This window comes from Mustela lutreola, chromosome 1 (genome assembly GCF_030435805.1).
Source record: "Mustela lutreola isolate mMusLut2 chromosome 1, mMusLut2.pri, whole genome shotgun sequence".
NCBI lineage: Eukaryota > Metazoa > Chordata > Mammalia > Carnivora > Mustelidae > Mustela > Mustela lutreola.
In genome coordinates this window covers 49,246,836-49,268,076 of record NC_081290.1, presented here as the reverse complement: position 1 = coordinate 49,268,076, position 21,241 = coordinate 49,246,836, and the positions used below count along the sequence as shown (strand labels likewise).

The window sequence follows — 21,241 nt, the reverse complement described above, 5'->3', positions numbered from 1 at the left end:
GTGGATTTCTGTGCCTCTAACAAGTAGAGTGGGCAGATCAGCTTTGGGGCAATCTCCTGACAATGAGCCCCCCATCTCTGGAACCATTCAAGGACAGCACAGACAGAACATGTCGGAAATAGTCCAGAAGCAATTCAACCAATGGGCTCAATGAACTCTCCCATCCTTCCCAAACCTTGGGTTCTATGGTGCAACTAAAATGAGCTAGAAAGAGAAAGAGAACGCTGCAGAACCTGAGTTAAACTGTAACACTCCCCAGAAAGGAGAGTTGCAGGACAAATGGGAAGAGGACTTTCTTGCCAAGGTTTCTGTAATTGCTGGCAGGGAGCAGACCTGAGAGGCTCTGGAAAACATGCATGGGATGGCTGGAGGACAGATATCAAAGGTTACAGTCTTAACTCCTTTTTTGACATCTACTTCTTCCTTCTTAGCCTAGCCCTTCTTTCTAGATTTAGATACAGCTCAAAAGGGACTCAGACTTTGAAGACCCAGGCAGAAAACTGTGCTAGTCACATGGAATCATTTTGACTGTTTTCTCAGCTGTTTCCCAAGAAAACAGATTTAACATTTGTCACCCTTGTTCCTGAATAAGGAAAGCGATTTCACTTTCTCCTCAAGCAAAAACCACAAGGTGGATTTGGCATTTGTGGAGTGCTGAGGAGGGGTTTAGATTAATGGAGCATCAAGGGTTTCTTTGTCTTTACAATCTTTTTGTATTTTCACATTCAAGAAGCTAAATGAATTGCCCACGCCTCTTCATGGGGCTTCATACTAGAACGATCCCACCAGGAAACTGTTCTCGTCTGACCCCCTCAACAAGTCTCTCCATTCTCCCAATTTCACATCTCTGGCCATAATTAGTCACTTTCTGGAATATAGGAACAGCTGGGGAATAGAGGGAGAGGGGAAGGGGACAAAATACATGGTAAGAGGGGTTTACGGGATCATCTTTTATGTTACTGCACATGTAAGTTGACAACCATAATATTTCACTGATCAATTTATGTAGTTGGATCATCAGCTCTTAAGCATGTATCATATGCCATATTCTTTACACTATTCGTTTCACTAATTTTCAATTACCTTATTAGTTAAGTATTATCATCCTTATTTAATAGGGAAAGAATTTAAAGCTTAGATAAGCTAAATATCGTTCCCAAAGTACACCGATTAGTGCCAGTTAGTGTTGGAGCCAGGATTCAAACCCAGCTTTTCTGCCTCCCTTCCAGATCTGACCACCACATCTGTACCACCACAGAGAGCGTCACCAAGATCTTTCATTAACGAAGACCTAGTAAGCTGTCACACTAGATCATCCAGGTGCAGTTTTGCTCCTCAGGGGGCATTTGGGACAATCTGGTGACATTTCTCATTGTCACAAATGGGATAGGTGTTACTGGCATCTAGTGATTTGAGGCCACAGATGCTTCAAACATCCCATAATCACAGGACAAGAGAACAACAACAACAACAAAAAATGACCACATATGCGATGCTCATAGCACCGAAGGTGAGAAACTCTGCACTGACTGCACTCAGTATTATGGACAGTGGGTTCCCTGCCACCAAGGTGGTAGATACAACATGTCTCTGCCTTCTATGTTAAAAAGGGGACCAGCCTGTAGCTTCCTGATAGGCAGTTATATGCTTAAGGAGTTCTGGAATCGCCCGGTGTTTTTAAGAATGAAAAAAAAGAGGAAGAGGAAGGAACAGAAAAAAAGAAAAGGAAAAAGAAAAAAGAGAAGGAGAAAAGTAACATTAGGAACCTCCACTGCAGCATTCAACAGCTGGATCACATTACACAGAAATCAGCCCCAGTGACAGCACCACAGGCCGCTTTTGTGTCTTCATGAATAACGCAATATGCTGGGTAAATGCTTTTCCCCATTTAGAAACAGGTAGTTAATGAGAATTGAAGTGATCAAATGCTGTGTACCCCAAGGTTACTTACATCACGGGCCTGGGTGGCCCGGAGCTCATAAATAAAGCATCGGAGCGTCTTATTTTAGTCCTGGTCAGATAAGCAAAGGCTTGCATCATGTGAACAGAGCCCACAGCGCGATATGACACTGAGCCTGCTAATTCCAGGACCTCTTGGAATGTGACATTTCGAGAGCAGTACACTGAGTTCATGGCCTGTGGAAGCTCCATGGCCCACCGTGCCTTAATTTTCCATCATCTCCTTGATTCAGCTGCTGCGAGAGAAGGCTGTCACTGAGCTGGACTTAAAATTATGTCAAGCTCATTCCCTACTATGCAGAAGTTAATTTGAGGCACATTTGCAACTTATAACTCTGATTTCCTATTGGCTGGCACAAGGACCGTGCACAGCTTGAGAGCCCGCCAGCCCACACAGACCCTTCCCTCAGAAAAGGTTGGGCCGGAGTTGTGACCCAGCTTGGTAGCTCAAAAAACAGCTGCTGGACAATGTTGGAATATGGAGCCAAACATAAGAAAAAAGGTCTACTCTCTGCCTCAAATTTTCACATATAATTATGTAGTCATATCCTTATTCAGATACTTTGACATAAATTGTGCTTCATTAAATTGTTGCTAATTTGTTGTTTTAATATTGGTTCCTGGTTTGTTTGCTGATATCCACCCAACAAGGCATAGGAGCACTCTCTCTCTCTCTCTCTCTCTCTCTCTCTCACACACACACACACACACACACACTTATGCTCAGTCATACTAGTGTTGCTTTGAAAGTCATGAAAATGGTTTCTGTGAATAATTTCTCTATTTGACAGAATAATGAAAGATTCTGAAGAGCACTTATTCATATGGTATACAAATGGCTAGATGAATAACTCTAATGTGATAATTTGCTGGTGTTATTGTTTCTTTTCTCACAGACTTCCTATAATCAGATAATATCAATCAAATAATATACTCTTTGCATGAAATAAATTCTCCTTACTACAAAAGAAAAAAAAAAACTCCCATAATAAATATATTTTCCGGTGATCTAGATTTTACTGTTTCTCATCCGGATCCTGGGATCCCAAGAGAATGTCCTCAATAAATGTCTGTAAATTTGAACTTGGGGTAAGACAGATGGTCTGAATTTCCTACAAGACTGTGTAACTAGTTGGTCCTTGACTAAAAACATGCCTTGACTAAAAACCACAACCAAATCACCCATGAAACCATTTTCTGGAAGACAGGACACTCTCCTATAATACTTGTCTTCTCTTCCACTCTGCCTGGGACCTCCTCAGGAGCCAAATCTTCTGACTCTAAACTGTTTCTCAAAGTGGGGGCCTCAGAACGCCTGCTTGTTAGAAATAAAGATCTTTGTCGGGGTGCTTGTTAGAAACGGAGATTCCTAGCTGCCACTCCAAACCAATGAGATCTGAATGTCTGAGGGAATCTGTACATCTAATACCCTCAGGTGAAAGTGGTTTTCTGACTCATGAGGAATATGGATTCAGAGGGTAGAAGAGAGAGGGCAAAACCATACTATTACTCCGGCTTCCCTGGGACAAGGGATGCAAATGAGATCATTATCTCACTGCATTTGAAATAAACTAATGTCAAAAATTTCACGCTAAAGATCATTAGTTGGCTAATGCCCTACATCCTCTCAACCTACAAAATAAATTCTGGTCCTCACAATGACTACCCTGGAGTTCTCCAAAAAAGAAAAATTTAGAAATTTTGTGTACACTAAGGCATGAAAAGAAACATAAGCATGTTTCCACGATATGCTTTAGAATAAATTTTCAACCAAAAAGTGTAAAAAGTGTAAAAATAAAAAAAAGTTTTCCTGGACAACACTCTAGTTAACTCCCAAATATTCTGCTTCTTAAAGGTTTTGCTCTGTTTTGCCAAATAATCAGTTATCTGTTTGGTTTTCTATCCCTCCTTATTATCATTGTAATGGCAGAGTAAAGTGACTTTAACTCAAAGTTCCAGATGAGGCTCAAAAGTAAAATGGTAACATAATTTTCACCAAAGAGATAAGCTATATATTCGGAATTATACCAGAACCCCTCCATGGCACAGAGAGAGATTGCCAACTCCAAACACCTTGGTTAACTTTATTCCAAGTAGTTGTCAGGATTGGCTGAGTAAGCAAGTGTATGCAGAGTGTTTATTAGCACAGTGCACTCATTCGTTATCATTCTGTCTGTGGCTGTGGTCATGTGAATAGACTCACGGAGGCTGTTGCACCTACCAGAGATTTCTGCCAGCCCACTGATGAAAGGATCTGGGGACACAGACTAGAATTCAGCCATCCCCACCAACTAAAATAGAAGCACTTAACAGGGGGAAGAACCGTGCCTTGTTTCTGTGTCCCTCCCATTTCCCCTAACATCTGGTTGGGCATCTGGCCCCTGGAAGATACATGGGACATGCCAAGAGCCATGTCCTGAGGGTCAGATCCAACCTTAGTCTATGACTACAAAAACCAAAAAAAGTACATTTTGCACCTTCCACTTCCTATGCAGCACCATGGATTTCTTGCCCGGACACTCAGAAATAAGATGGCAGTCTCCTCATACCTGGAGAAAAAGTGTACCATCAGCAAGCTCTTTGCAAATTCAGATCCTTTTCCTTTGTAACTACAAAGAAGGAAAGTGTCCCATCCTCACCGAGGAACAATGACACCTCTGCCTGGAACCCAGCTGTATTCAAATTTACCGTGTGGCCTTGGGCAGCTTATTTAACCTCGCAGTGTCTTAATTTCTTCAGCTGAAAAATGAAGACGCTACCTACAGCATGGGCACAGCGTCTGAAGGTTTCATACCAAAATGCAACACTGCGGGGGTAACGTCTCATTCAGGGGAGGAAGTCGGGCACAGCCGTGCACTTCTGGGTGATTGCAACATATGCAGGATCGCAAAACTGGGCCCTAAGATCAGTAGCGCACCTGAAGAGTACAAAAAGCCGTTTGCCGTGCACCACCTGGAGTCTTCTACTGTTATTGCCAAGAGGAGTTGACAAAGCAAACAAAGCAAAGGGTCGGGAGCCCTAATTTATCAAACGTATTGATACAGATCTGATATTGACAGGCAACGGGCCACTTTTAGATTCAGATCAATAAATCCATCTCATAATACAGTACAATCCCAACACTTCACCCCCAAATCCATCCATCCAGATATTAGAAATCCATCCTGGTTTGCCTGCAGCCTGTCAAATGTCACCACAGAGTGCTGAAGCCACCCTGCCAAGTCTATATCCTGATCTAAATCCCAATGGAAACTTCCCAGATATAAATAACCACTATGAACATACAGGGAAGAAAAATAGCTATGAAGTTTCACTCTTACTTTTTTTTTTTCCCTTTTAGCCTGTGACAAGTAAAAATCATAGAGTTACTCACTCTCCAAAAACAATCTAAAGCCAGAAGGTTTAACCAATTCAATTTTCTAGTCACTGTGACAACTATTTTCATCTGTGAAACAGTGTTTGGGGCACGTTTACAGGCCTAATCCCGCAGCGCTTTCATGGGCAGCCCCTGCTGAAAACTCTGACAGCAGCTTCTGTTCCTGGACTCACTGTGGGCGGTGGCATTGTTGACACCCAGGGTCTCATGGCATGAAGACAGATTCTTTATTTACAGTCAGAGAGGGAGAAGGCTTCCTTCTACTTGTGGTTGAGATCCTAGGAAACCGGCTAAGAGGAAATTCTAGTTTAATAGGAGGTGGGGAAACCCACCCAATGTATGCAGGACCCAAGGAAACAGAAACCTGACCTCAAACGTTGGAGTATCTGGACTTGAACCAGGCAGAGCCAAGAGTGTGCAGACTTTGCTCAGTCATCTCGCTTCCCTGAGCCTCGATTTCCCCATTGTCAAGTAAAGATGGCTGTTGTAAAAGTCAAAAACCCCGGGGCGCCTGGGTGGTTCAATGGGTTAAAGCCTCTGCCTTCAGCTCAGGTCATGATCCCAGGGTCCTGGGATCAAGCCCCGCATTGGGCTCTCTGCTCAGCAGGGAGCCTGCTTCCTCCTCTCTCTCTGCCTGCCTCTCTGCCTACTTGTGATCTCTGTCTGTCAAATAAATAAAGTCTTTTTAAAAAGAGAGAGAGAGAGAAAATCAAAAGCCCCTAGTATGACACCTGTCACAGTCAGGAGTCAGTAACTATACGCAGGAATGTAATCTTGAACAAGAAATGATGAATTCTTGACATCACTCATTAACCAATGGGCAACTTGTATTTATGAATGCACACCAACTGCCAAGCACTAAATGGTAGGAATCGAGAGGCAAGTGGAATGGAGATGATGCTCGTTCTCAGTATAAGACAGAATTAATGCACAGGAATGGATTGGAAACCAGTCATTTCTAGACAGGAGACCCAGATCTGGAGCCTGAAGGGCAGGCATCCACACCAGGTTTGGAGGACGGACGAATTACCCAAAATTTCTTGCCCAGACGTGGCTGGTTAGATTCTGGTTTCCCGCAATTTAGAGACTAACACCTGGACTCGTGTGCCCAGGGAATGCAAACTCACTTTAATATTAGCTTCAAACAGGTTGTTAGGAAGGTAAATCTGCTGCACACATAAAACCCTAAGCATGGATTGGTTTAGGATTATCTGGGCTTTTAAGTTTTTCTGACCACATCTAAAGGAGAGATACAGGGGCAGATGCAACTGCCATCCTGGAAAGCTGAAGATAAATTAAAATGCCAGGTAGGGTATTAAACTCTGTCTCTTATTGAATCGCACTAGGCAAATGCATCCATGGGGCATGGCCTCTTTGAAATCTGTCCTCGTGAACAAGAGAGAGAAGGGGAAGAGGTGGCAGAGGAGAGAAGAAAAGAAGAAAAGAAGGTAGAAGAAGGACAGGAGACAGGCGGAAGTAGAGGGGGCTGCTGAAAAGTCCCAAAATAGTTGAGAGACTGGGTTGGCCCCACCACAGATGCTCTGGGGCAAGGGGGAGCTTTTCCCTCCCCTCCCAAAAGAACTGCAGGAAATGGGAGTGAACTTGGCAAGCTACCCCTTCCCCTGACTCCCCACCTAAAGGGAAGCCTACCTGCTTCTTCCCTAGAGCTTGAAGGTTTTCCTGTGTGTTACATAGCAATGATGGGAGGCCAGAGTCCCCCATGGTGACCCCAATCTATCCTTGCCCCAGAATTTCCCAGGCCAAAATCACCTGGAACCACCTGCAGGACTGTTATCATATTAGATGTTGCCCCTACTATTATTACTTTTATGTGACTCATGTAAATCAAGGTACTTTTTAAATTTTTACTATTGTTCTAGGCAACAGTATCTGTAAAAGCATAGTTTTCTCTGTGCTAGTTGTATTTTCCTAATACACATTAATATAAATCATTATTATTAAAATACCATAGCATAGTAGTTAGAAGTAGAGGTGCTGCCTGTGTTTAAATCCAGTTTCTAGGGGTGCCTGGGTGGCTCAGTCATTAAGCATCTACCTTCATCTCAGGTCATGATCCTGGGGTCCTGGGATCAAGCCTTGTATTGGGCTCCCTGCTCAGCAGGAAGCCTACTTCTCCCTCTCCCACTCCCCTGCTTGTGTTCCCTCTCTCACTGTCTCTCTCTGTCAAATAAATAAATAAAACATTTAAAACATAAAAAAAATAAAAAATAAATAAATTCAGTTTCTACCACTAGCAGCTGTGTGATCTTGGACAAGTGTGTTAAACTGTCTGTGCCTCAGGTTCATGGTCTGTTAGATAATAACACCTACTTCATACAATTGTTATAAGGATTGAGTTAGTTAATATTTGTAAAAATTTGTACCATCTAGAACCTTCTACATGAACAACACTTCTGGGAACACTGAAGACACAAAAGCATACACCATCTATTACTTCCAGGTGGGCTTATACACTTCCTCTTCTTTGGAATGTTCTATTGCTCCCCCTCCTCCCTCCACCCCAAAACCAGAAACAAACAGGCACATGCACTTTTTTCCTGCCCTCTTGAAAGCTAACCTGTCATGAGGTCCTTCTTAAATGATTAAAATAGTCATTACAACCACTTATTGAGCATCTGCAGGCCCTGTGCTCAGTACTTTGAGTACAATTGTCTAATTTCATCTTCATTCTTCCTCTACAAGGAAGACCTAGACTTAAAGAGATTAGGTGATTTTCCTAAGGTAGGAGAGTTGGGATTCAAACCCAGGTCCACCCACCTCCCAAACTATGCATATCCGACTAAGCCATGAGACACCCCCCACCCCCCGATTTCCTCTTCCAGGGGCCTATCTCAGCACCCAATGAGACATGAGCTTTCTTTCCCCTCCTCTTGTGGGACCTCCCCAACTGGACTTAGGCACCACTTTATAATACAATTACTCATCTGTTTGTCTTTTCCCCCCTCTATTATTCAGAGTAATCTTTTTTATTTTAAGCATTTGGGGAGGAAATCAGTCTAAAATGTCCTGAAACTTGAAAAAGGGTTAGGTTATACTGCGCTGAGTTTAAGAACAAGTTCCCTACAATTCCAGTCATCTTTATCATCACCAAATATTATCATGTTCTTTGACATAAGTGTGACGTTAGGGCAATTTTTCTCTGCATGTTAAGGGGTGACTGTTAACAAACTAGACGCCCTAGCCCCTCTCTGGAGTTACTGAATCAGAATCTCTGGGTTAAGGATCAGGAATCACTCAAGTTTCAGAGTGACTGCCTTAGGTAATGGCTGGGCATTTGACCCTGCTTCAAACTTCTAGACACTGACTGTGTTTTAGTTCTTGTGTCTGCTTTTCATGGTATTCCTGACCTCTCCTACCCTGCAAGCTGACAGCTACTACCCCTCGCTGCCAACCAACAACACTGCATGAATTTCTCCTGTTTTTTCTTCGATTCCCCAAGGCTGTGCTTTCCAACCTGGCTCTGTTTAACTCTAGAACATTTTCCTGAAAACTGGTTTTTAGGCAGATGCCAATAAAAAGCACACAATCTCAGAATTATCCCAATTGAGCATGAGTGACTAGCCTGAATTCCAGTGCTGGGCTCCCTTCTCGCCACCAACCATCCTCAGTGGCCATGAGACCCCTCTCCAGATTCCCTAGGCTTCGTGGAGAGCCCTTTCAAAACCAGTGAAATAATGCAACCTTCTGGCAGACCTTGCCACAATTTCAGAGACCGATACCTTATCTTTTATAAACAAGATTATCAGGAAAGGATTTTTTTTTCCCATGAGAATATGTCAGTGTAGTCCAAAGTCAAGTGTGTATTCCTTTTTATATTATATTTGCAAAGTCACCACTTACAGTGAATGTTCTTAACATGGAAAAGGATGTTTCCTTTTATTAGTCATCGGACTACCATCTACTTTTGATAGGCTCTGAGAAAAATAATGGTCAAGGGAATTTGTCTTTTCAAAAAAACTTTCTTCGGTGCAAGAGAATGTCAGAGCATCCAGAAAAACTTCTTAACCGCTAAAATTTTAGGTATCTTATATTGGTCATGTTCCATATATGTTAGTATATTAATAGACTAAAAATAAATTTCAAATGCTAGTTTTTAAATTTGAAAAAAAAATTTAAGCCAACTTTTCTTACTGCTCTTTTTGGCTTTTTCCTCCAAAATTTATCATTTTGAGGTACAGAATTTAGGAAGTAAATTTAACATACATGCACTGGAGGTGGGAGGAAGGGTATGTGATTTCTCTGCTAAATTGGGACGAGGTTCAAACTCATGTCTATGGGGAGAGATAATCAATGTGACTAAATACTGATAATTCATGAAAGTACAAAAGTGTGCAAAGTGTTCCTTGTAGTAATCTTCCAACTTTTTTTTGTAGCTCTGAAATTTTTCAAAATAAAACTTGGAGCAAATATTCAAGAGCACATACAAGTAAAGCAAAGTCATACACTTAAGACTACTACAGTCCACAGGACTGGACTAGGGCGAAGAAAGTAAGACATCTGAGGTGCAAAATGTAAGGAAGTCCCTGTAGGAACCCTGAGAGTGAGTCCTCAGTGCTGGCACAACCCTGAGAGCAAGTGCCTCCTTAAGTGTCACACTGTGAGTGTCTTCCTTGTTTTACCCTGTGTTGGCCCTAATATTTTCACCTGCTTCCTCAAACTGATCGGAGCAGTTCTAAGGAGAAAAGCTTCGCGTCAATTTCACCCATGCATTCCTTCACTCATTTGCCCTCCAAACACGTATTGAGTCCCAACTAAGTCCTCTTCGATTACTCAGCCAGGAACCCACTCTGCTAATAAACCGTTTGACTCTTAGACAAAATCATCTTCCACCAAATTTGCATCATTCATTTACTTGTCTATGTGTTAGGTGCTGGGGACACTGTAAGGACAGACCAGATCCTGCTAAAATATCTTACTGTCTGCCTGCCACTGCCTTAATACTATTATTTTTATCAGCATCAACGTCATCATTTACATGTCTGTTGCCCCAATTCGATTAAACGGTTCCAGAATAGGGAATGGGTATTACTCATCTTTGTGTTTTTAGCCAAGCAAACATTTACTGGGTGCTCACAAACCTGCCCTGTATTTTCTAAGCTCTTTCTATATGTTAACTCAATTATGCCCTGCACCAAGGCTAAGATTCTCCTTTTACAGATAAGCAAACAGGAGGGACTGGGTATCTTTCCTAGGGTCACACGGCGTGCAAGAGGCCGTGCCAGGGTCTGATCCAGGAGCCCCCCTCTGGAGTCTACCATCTCAGCAACTCCACTAAGTCTATCTAGAAATTATTACCCAAAGAGCTGCTCCCCAGTTTCAAAGGGCACTCAGCCACAGCTTACTCCTCACCCATTATTACCCAGAAAGATCTAGAGGGCACCAGGGACACTCTCTGTGAAATAAGCCTCAAATCCCACCGCCTGGGCAGGCAAGTCAGACTTTGGGGGACTTCCTGCTTAATTTCACCTTGTCTAAATATAACCAACTAAAAATAACCCAAAAGCAAAGTGTCTCAGAACCGCCAGAGGAACGGCAGAAGGCTGCAGGGGACGTGATGTGAAAGAATGATCCCAGCCTCTCTAAAACGCTGTGATGCTTTCCAACATCAGCAAGTTGCACATTGTGATGAGAAAACAAAGTTTCCAATTATTGAAATTCCATAGTGTATTTAATTATGCAATTATCTTATTGTATTAACAAGTGCTAGGGCACAGCAGCAAATGTTGAGATTTTTGCAGTGGCGAAGTGCAGAATTTATTCTTTCCCGCAGCTGATGACTTCTCTTGAGTCCATCCATTTTTCTGGGATTTTGGAGGTGATCCTACTTCTGAACTGCTTTGTTCACAAAACCAAAGCAAAGCACACCCCACTTTTGCTACTCCAACATTGAAGCATGACCCCACTAGACTGAGCATATTTCAAGGGGAAATGTCTACAAATTCACATCCCTTTTGTTTTCAAGTGATTACACTTTAGGCTCTTTCCCTCTTTTGAAATTCAAATAAATATAATGTAAATACAAATAAAAACACACTTATACAAATTACATATTTTCAGTGATGTGAACACAAATACATTCTTGTTCATTTGCTTAATAAGGACTTGTCCCAAAGGATTCATGGATCAGACTGCAAAAACCAGAGTATTTCATCAAAACATCTAAAATAGGTATACTGTGATATTATCATGCACTTCTATTTGCCAGAGTTACCCCAGAAAATATGAAATGTAATCATGCAAAATTAAACATTCCATACATTTTCTATTCATCTTTGAACACTCTCCCTCTACTCCAAAATAGGCTATCACACTTCCAAGTTTATAGGGACAAAAAGTGAATCAAATTTCTTGTTTCTGAAAGCATTACAAGTAATAAGTCTTTTCACTTAGGGCTTTTCATCTCAGAATCACCAGGCTCTTTACATATAAAACGTAATTAATCCATACAGTCAGCTATATCCCTACCCATTGAGAATCCTCCTTGCTGATAATCACTCACAGAGAAACCATACCTGCATTTTCTCAAGCTAAATTCAGTCCAGGCTATTAGGAATGATGTTTCATTTACTTGAGCATGACCAAGAGGCATAGTTATAGGTAGAAAACCTATTTTCCCAAATAAGTAATAGTTAAGAACACAAACTCTCAACCCATCGATTCTAGCCTGGGGTTTGAATCCCAATTTACACTTTTTAGCTATGAGATGATGGAGCAAATCCTTTCAATTCCCTGTGCTTCGGTTTTTGCAGTGGTAAAACTAGGATGATAATAGGACCTATCCCATAGGGTTACTGGAGGAATGAAAGGAGTTAATGCATGTAATTCATTAATAGCATTAACTGTTATCATCTTGTCCCACCTGACGCCTTTCAAAGCCGTTTCACAACAATGACTTCAATGGGGTCTCCATCATCCTATGAAGTAATGAAAGCAAATGCTCTTATCCCCATTCTATAGGTAAAGAAAGTGAGATTCAAAGAGGGCTGCTTGAGATCAGGACTAGAACCCCTGGAACCTAGTCTAATATACTTCTTTGTCTTTATATCTAGAACAAACTGTGACCCAGAGAGATCCCTGCTTATTTCGGGGTGGGGGGAGGAGGTTGTTGCACAGGGAGAGGGTCTGATTTCAAACAAGGCATGGGAAGCGTCTTGTTGCCAAGGCTTGTCTTGCATAGCAAAAACGACCCAGATCAACAGAAGACATATCAACAAGACTGCCTTAATCATGATTTCTGCTAACTACGAAATGTAAGTTAATTTCATGCCTTGCATTCCCAGACAAAAAGGTTCAGAGCTGTTTAAATTCTCTTCAACCCAATGACAGTTAGTAAACAGGAGGCTTCCTGTTCTAACGCTTGAAATCACCCTTCGTATCTCAATATATTATTTATGCACTCAGCTTAAAATAAACAGCAACTCCGAAGTAGGTGAGTGGGCTCATCTAGTACGAACCTTTTTTTTTTTTTTTCACTCTGACAGTTACTTTAAAACATCAGTAAACAACCTTAATTCACTTCTAACGAATTAGTAGGCTACTGCTGTGTCTCCAGGAGCCAAGGAGATTGTATTATTAACCAAAACAACTTTCTCCCTGTCAGTCATCTGCACCTCACAGAGGGATGTGGGCTTTGCTGTCTCATTACTCAAACCAAACCATGGGCATATGTGATACCAGGCGATTTCTTCGAGGTCATTCTCTTCTGGACCTTTGATTAGATCACTTGACTCTGGGGTGCCGAATGGGGCCCGGAGAAGGTAGATTCTCAGTGCTACTTATTAAGAGAGATATAGACAAATGAGAGCCTTTCCAGAGGGGTAGAGTTGGGAATTCATGGCATGTGAGGTGCAGTTGTTGAAGGAACGGAAGCTGACAAAGAGGCCACTTCCAGGGGGACCCTGATAGTGCCACCAAATACTTGAAAGGGTGTCACTTTGAAGGAGAAAGTATTATTCCTTATAGATGCAGATAGTAAAATTAGGACCCAAGGGTATTAGATACATGAGGGTAGGTGTGAGCTCAACTCAAGAAAGAATTCTGTAACTGAAAAGAGTTGCCTCTTGAGGTAGTAAATCTGCCCTTAGAGGTTCTGGGGCACCTATCAGACGGAATCTTTAGAGCTAGCCAAGATAAGGCACTACATGAGACATGTAAGGACACTTCCAGACATAAGATTGTACAACCCCATGAATCTCAGTAAAACAGGCTTCAATAAGCGTCACAACCATTTTTAAACTCTCTCTGTTATGAGTTTTTAAGGTGTGACAGCTATTCTTCAAAAACGAAAAACAGAAAAATACCATGGATTAAGCACTGGGCATGTCACTGGCCAGTCTAGTCTTGCACAACACCAGGACATTGGCTGACCTAGCGAAATAAAAAGATGTGCCATTCTGTGGGGAAAATCAGATGAAGCAGTTGCTTTAGTATTGTACCATTTCTGCCTGCTCTTTGGCTTTGTGGCTTGCAACCTTGGCCATTCCATGACCAGGAGGCCACTCCCATGTCACCTGGGCTGTCACGTGATCCAGAAGAGGCGATCCACACTTCACTCACCTTGCTAGTTGGCCTCCCAAGTCTGGAAACACAACACTTCGCAACTTGTCTAAGGTATGTCTTAGATTCATTGTTAACAAAACATTGCTCACCTCAGTGAAACATTCAGTCTCTCCCTGAAACCAATCATTTCTTTGATACACACACTGACAGCTCAAAACAGAATTAAATGCAAATTTTAAAAAAGAAGAAGAAGAAGAAAAGGAGAAAAGTCGTGAAAGAGAAATAAAAATACCTTGCATTCATATCCAATAAAAATACCTTGCATTCATATCCAGAGTTTATATCAACATGTTTACACAATTTGCAGACATGTATTCTTCCAAATTGTCTGGAAAACATTGCCAAAATATTTTGGGGAGGTGAGTCAGGCTTTTCTACATCCAACATATCGACAAAACATTAGAGAGTTCAAAAATATTAAATTCCTCAAAGGAAGTCAGGTTATCAATCTTTGGGTGTGAAACTTGGTGTTACTGATTTCCTAATATGGCAAGAGCAGACATCTGGTATTTGCACTTTGGAGTAATAGAACATAACATGACAATAATATGTTATACTTACAAAGTACCCTTCATCCATGGGGCTCCAATTTTACCAATATTAGTTCACTGATTTTCGCAAAAAACCTGAAAGGCAGAGGGTAAGTTTGTGTTACCCCCACTTTGTAGATGGGGATATTGAAATGCAATAGGCAAATAAATTATTGATCCATTTTAATGAGAGAATTCAGTAATGGAGGACAAGAATTACAATTTTCTCCTTCCCCATCCCAATGCAGCTTGACCACCCATCTTCCCCTTGGGGACTGTTCTTTCCCACATAATTTCCACTGCAATCTCAATGTATTAAACACATTTTTGCCCACAGAAGACAGTGCTGAATGTAACCCTTGATCTTATGAGCCCAGACACCAATAGTCCTTTGATACCAGAGGAAAGGTTCAAAAAAACTTCCCATATCCAGTTTAAACATGGAAAAAAAAATTAGATTGACAAAATACAACCATCTAACTAAAATTTGGCCTGAAAATAATGTTACTACTGTTCAGTTTGTTACATACTTATGTTCACATGTCAGCATATGGACTTGTCTTTAAAAATGATTCCAAGGAAGTCAGAATTCTTCAGAAGTAATCTCGCCAACAGCATTTTTAGAAGTGTGTATTTTTAACAACCCTTTCTAGGACACCCCATCTTTTCTACCACTCTCAGGCCATTTATTCACACACTGAACAAATAACTGATATTTAGTGCATCCTTATTACATATAAGTTTAGCACTATATGTGGTTTCTTGGGGGACACAAAAATGTGTATCACACAGGTCCTACCATCAAGAAACTTACAATTTTATGGTGTACTGATTTTAGTACAGTGACAATCACTCTGTTCTAAAACTCTCCAGAAAGATCTGACAGTTTCTGGACACTCTTGGTGAGTCATAGCCACCAATCCAGAAGGATGGCTCCTTCAGGGAATATTCTCAAAAAAGATGAGTCTGGGTTCTGTTTATGAGCCATACTATTTGGGACTACAGAAATGCTAAAAGATGTATCTTCTTCAAATATCTGACCCAGAGTCTTCCCAAAGCCCATGATTTGAGGATCATGATGTATCACAATCTTCTGCAGCCACACTGACCTCTTGCCTCATCCTTGAGTATCCAAGCACATTCACACCTCAGGACCTCTGCCCTTGCAATTATCCTCTTTGCCTGGGACCATATTGCTGCAGACACCTGCATGATCTCTGCTCATATACCTCCTCAGTAAGTCTCCCCAAAACACCTAACATAGCTGCGACTCATCCTACTCTGTTCCCTTACCACTTTCTCTTTCTTAATGAGGCTCACCTCCACCTAACAGCAAATGGTTCATCTCTTTATTTGTTTTTCTACGCCCCATCCTACCCCTCAACCAGGATATACACTCCGTAACAGCAGGGACTTCTAGGTTCACTACTAAATCCCAGGGTCAAGGCACACCATAAATATTGCTCGAATGAATGACTCACAAGGCTGAACTGTGCTGTGCTGTGCTCATCTCTTGTATCTTCCTTCACTGGGATACTAAAATAATGACTAATAAATGAATTTCAGTATCAGTTCACAATAGTTTTGTTTTTTTGCATCCAAAGGAAAAAATAAAACAGAATTCCACAGTCAGTGAAATATTTCTTAAAAATATAATAAACACCAGTTTTTATCATTTTCCCCTCTCTTGATTGCTCAGGCACTGGGCCAGGGGTCAGGTAACCTTGTTCTCTGGCCAGTGCTCCTGTGAGCTGCTCCATGAGCCTGATCTCTTCATCCCCCTGGGCCTTTCTTTCCCAGTGGTAAAATAAGGAAGCTTGGGAAGCTCATTTCCAAGGTTCCCTCTGGTACAGAAACAATGGAGATCAACACATAGGTGATGGGCCAAATTAGATTCATGTTTTTACATCTTCTGATTTAATAGCATTTTCTATGTGTAAGCTTATCTCAAAGGTAGCATGGTCATTTCATACTAAGTAAGCAGGAATCCCGGAGGGAAGGATTTTATTATCTAACTATATCTACAAGCATGCTGATTTAGGACAAACACCACGGATATCACTGAAAACCTGTTTCCACCCCCCATACACACTATCACACCACCAACATATGACAGACATGCAAAGAAAGATGCCACATCAGCTGTTTATGACATCTTGAGTCATAGACACTTGGGGTCTCTAAACAGATTTCTTGTTTACTTGCACATTAATAAAACTCGCACCTTCGCCAGTCAGAATTTTTTCTCCAAGCATCTGAACATCCAAAGAGATTTAGAAGCAATTAACATTCACGAGTAACAGAGCAATCAACATGGGAACTGCTAATGGGACTGGACAGAATCCAAAAGCAGATATTAGGATAATAGTGAGTCCCTGACATAGGTTACGGTGTTAATTCTGGAGGGCAGACTCATAGTATGTGTTCAGGAGCTTTGTGAGGCTGCTGGCACAGTCACCTATGCCTCTTCTATATATGGTTCTTAGCACCCTACAACATATTTTTTCCTTAACTGCTATCGAAAAGAAGGCATTTTTGCATCATTATAACACAACCCCTAGCATTAATGGTATATATTGAATTCAAGTTTATTTTTAAATTGCCTACCTGACAAAAATGTTAAAATGTCATTTTTCCCCATTTGGGTCTCTAGACTAACTTCACCTGTTAGCTCCTGTAGCTAGAGGCCACAAAAATAATAGCTATGAATTTCCACCTTGACACTTCCCCAATAACTTTTGCCACTTCCTTGTGTGTATACAGGTTCATACATCCCTTGTACATAGAAAGACACCAACATTCTTATCCCGACGAGCTCTATGCTTGCCTCCTTGTCAGTGTTCCTGACCTGTTTTTATAAATATCACTCCAGAAATCAGCACCCGCCCCCTTCTTCCCCCCAGCCCTTTGGAGAAAGTCTGTGTAACAGAAAATGTTTCCACTGTTACTCTTGCTGAGTTCCATGTTCCTGCCTTCATCTCTGGTCAACTAAATGCATCTAAACTGCAAATGCTGAGCAAGCACATCTATCTTTCCTTCCCCTCAGACCACATGCCTTCATGCTGGCCCTGGCTCTCCTTCTCCCTTGCCCCCAAACGCAGATGACTCCACCTTCAGACCCTTGACCTCCCCAGATCCACACATGCCTCCTTATCTTCCCCTCCCAGATCCCCTGCCAGCCCTCCTCGTGGGTCACGTGGTCTCTCTCAGGACAGAGGTCTAATCACAGGACGCCTTCCCTTACATGTAGACACTGGACCCCATCCCGGCAGAAAACTTGGTTTATTCCCATTTTTCATGACTTAAGATATAATTAATCACAGCCTATTATGATTTGCTTCATTCTGTGAGGCTTAAGAAAATATATTTGTTCCAAGGTAAGGCTTGTTTCAAGTATTTTAACCTTAGTTATGTGTATTTAATTGGACAACACAGTTCATTTTGAAAAGACTATCTTTCTGGCTATCCCAGTCTATTCATATTCTGTTCTGCTCCTTTCTCCTTCTACTTTGCTGTTTTGGGCTATTAAAGTGTCCCTTTTTTCTTAACAATCCAGCTTTTTTTTTTTCCCTTCACCTCCCCACCCTCAACATATACCCATTTGTGCTAAAAGCCTGTTTTGACAAAGATTGTATACAACAGAATCCAAATTAAAGGGGAGTTATCAACGATACTTGAGAATCCCTTACTTTATCTCTGTGGCAAGGAGTTTTAGATTCTCAGTGCCAGCCCCAAAGCTGGAAGACACGAGTCGCCAAGAGCTTCTACAACACACCCATCTCTCATTCATCACCTCCCATACCCCTGGCTCCCCCCCACCCAACCCCAAGGGGCAGCAGTGGAGATTAAAGTGCTTCTGGGCTTTGGTAATCCAATCAGGGCTAAGCATGCTGCAATCTCTACCCTTTGGTAGGTAGGAAAACATTTTGGCAGAATGCCTTTCGGTGGTGCTCTGCATTCCTGGCAGGTCCTGTGCTACTATGTTACTAAAGACATTTGTGCTGTGACAGTGATGGGCTCAGAGTGGAGACTTTTCATACTGTCCCTGTGACTCTGTACTTTCCTGGACGCTAGACTTTGTAGCTCCTTCTGCCTTGTAAACAGCTCCGCACCCGTCAACCCGGAGTCCTTCAATATTTGCTGCACTAGAATAGCTAAGAATGTAGACTTCCTTTATTTACAGCCTAAGTAGATTTTAACTACTCCTGAGAGAGAAGCAGATGAATAAAGAAAGCAATCTGAGGAGTTTGGGGAAAGTAGGAGCAATGGTAAAAACTTGTATTTGACCATTTGTTCTTTCACCAAATATTTACTGAGCACCTACTCTAGGTTCATGGTGGTGAATAAATGACCTAAAGAACTTCCCCCCAAGGAGTTTATGCCCAAAGGTGAGGAGACACCCTGTAAGCAAATAAGCAAGTAAATAGAGATGTCCAGTCGTGATAAATGCTATGGAGAAAAATAAAGCACAGGAGGCCAGGGAGTATAAGGACATGAACCCACACTTCATGTAGCATTTGTTTCCCCATGTCATGTCAATGAACATTTGTCACCAAGCGCCTGCTATGTTGCAGGCCCTGGGATGGATTCTGGGCAAACTGGCATATTGATGGACAGAGAGAGATGGATGGGGACATCAATATATATACACCACACACTCAATTTCCAGCTATTTGCCTGTGAAGGGTATGCAGTCCTCACCAAGTGGTGTCCACGTGTGATGCCACACAGCCAACAGCAATATCTTTTAAAAGGTCCCCAATGAATGCCATTAGGGGCCTCCAACTGGGCAGGGCACAGTGCGGTCCATGTCTGACTTGTAGGAGGACAGGAGTGCTCAAAGCATTGAGAGCCTCAGCATGGGGTGGGCAACCTTGGACCTGACTTAGCTCCAGCATTCACCTCGCTGAGGGGCTGGAGGGAAGTTGCATCACCTCTTTACCTTTACAAAATGAGGATTACAGGCTGCTGTAGGGTTCAAAGGCAGTAAAGCAAAGAAAGTGCCCGGCACAGTGCCTGGCACTAATCTGACAGCTGAGTAATTGCTTCACTCGGCTCATCCAGAAGGAAAAAGGACACCAGAAATGCAACAGCTCCGAATAGACTGTGTGCCCAGAGTAAGTATTCAATAACTGCTTTTGCTTATTTGTTTTCTCTGTATTTTGTTGTGGTTTTTTGTTTTTGTTTTTTTGTGGCCAAAGGGTTCTAGGGAATATAAGTAGACATTACTTTAAAAAAAAAAAAAAAAAAGTCCTCAATCATATAAGTTTTAGAAAGAACAAATAAAATGAACTAGCACAGGTCTCTTTACTTCAGACTCTCCTATTCTGTAACATGCTAATGTACCTCACTTCTCTCCAGGAAACAACAACAACAAGATGAGTATTTCCCAGCCTATGTGACTGTGGAACCCTTTGACATGGAAAATCACATGTGACAGTTGTTCAATGGAACAGACTTTGGGAAATGTGGCTTTGCTATAAGAACAAATAAATCCAAAGATAAGGAATATATACTGTCTTTGGTTTTGATGTGGTCTGCTGGCTTTCTTTGAAAATGCAGACTTGGGCATATTTTTTGCAAATTGAGAAAGCCTGGTAGCACTGTTTCCTATCCACTGGACCACAGCAACTTCTCCTCTTCTATAAAAGAAGTCATTATTCTGGGGCCACAGTGCATAGGAAGGAAGTGTCGGCAACATCTGAACACTTCTCATTCCCCTGGACAGGCAAATCCCCTATTTTCTGCAATAAATGGGCTCTTAAAACGAGTTTTGTTAATTATTCTCTTGAAAGCCAAATCATCTTCTGGCTACACTGGGGAAACCTGCTGCTTAAAGTCACCCTGGGTTTTCTATATCATCCAAATGCTTCACAGTGAGCATGCATTACTTTCATAAACAGAAAATCAATGGTGGAAAAAAAAAAGAAAAGAAAAGAAATTCTATGGGGATGTGTTGACAACACCATGATTAGTGCAAAAATTACCTACTTGTACATGAAGGTTTTTATATATGGGGTTTTCATGAAGATCTTACTTAACATTAGAACCCTAGATAGATCCGAAGGGGAAGCTGTAGACAGAGGACAGTAGGGCTGAGATTAAAGTTCGACAGCAGAAAGAGAGAATCCATGTGCTTCACCCACATCCTCTGAGGCAAAAGACAGAGAGAGAATGCTGCAGGGAAGGAAGGAAGAGAGAAGGGAGAGAGGAAAGAGAGAAGAAAGGAAGGGAGGGAGGGAGGAAGAGGGGGAGAGGGAGGGAAGGAAGGATAGAAGGAAAAAAAAGAGAGAGAGAGAAAGAAGGTAAGAGAGGGGGTACGCAAGAGAATTGTTAAGAAGCCTAAAGTGGGGGGAGGGGAACACAAACCCAGAGATTAAGTTGACCCAAGTCAATACAAAAGGCTTTGTGCAAGGGCTCTGGCATTAATGGGATTTGGACTGCTAAAGCCTTGTGAACCAAGTACATAACCATAGATGCCGGAGTTATTTTTGAAATGGATGTCTTAAGTAATAGGAAGCTTAGCTAGCAGGGACATTCACAGCATTTTGCATGGCTGCTCCCAGCTTGAGACCTGGCTGGGAATCTGGGTGGGAACAAATCAGAGCTGCCCAATTAGCAGCAGCCTCCCACCTGGGACAGAACCCACTAGGTGGCTTTCACCCTTGGATGTGGCACAGAGGAGCTGCTTTGTATCACTGTAGCTGGGAGAATGAGCCGTGCTGTTGAATCATGTAGTAATGCAAGTGACATAAATGGAGGGGGACCCTCTGAACCAAGGAATCTTGGGGCTTCT

The 21,241-nt window shown here is 42.0% G+C and overlaps 1 protein-coding gene across 1 annotated transcript in view; it reads right to left on the bottom strand.

Moving 5' to 3' along the window:
* Window positions 1–21,241, bottom strand: part of PPARGC1A (PPARG coactivator 1 alpha) — a 656,258-nt gene that overhangs the window by 450,927 nt on the left and 184,090 nt on the right. Inside the window, exon 2 of the mRNA XM_059164602.1 lies at window positions 14,477–14,541. Within this exon, the coding sequence (XP_059020585.1) occupies window positions 14,477–14,494 (18 nt within the window). The 5' untranslated portion in view covers window positions 14,495–14,541. The remainder of the gene's footprint in view (window positions 1–14,476; window positions 14,542–21,241) is intronic.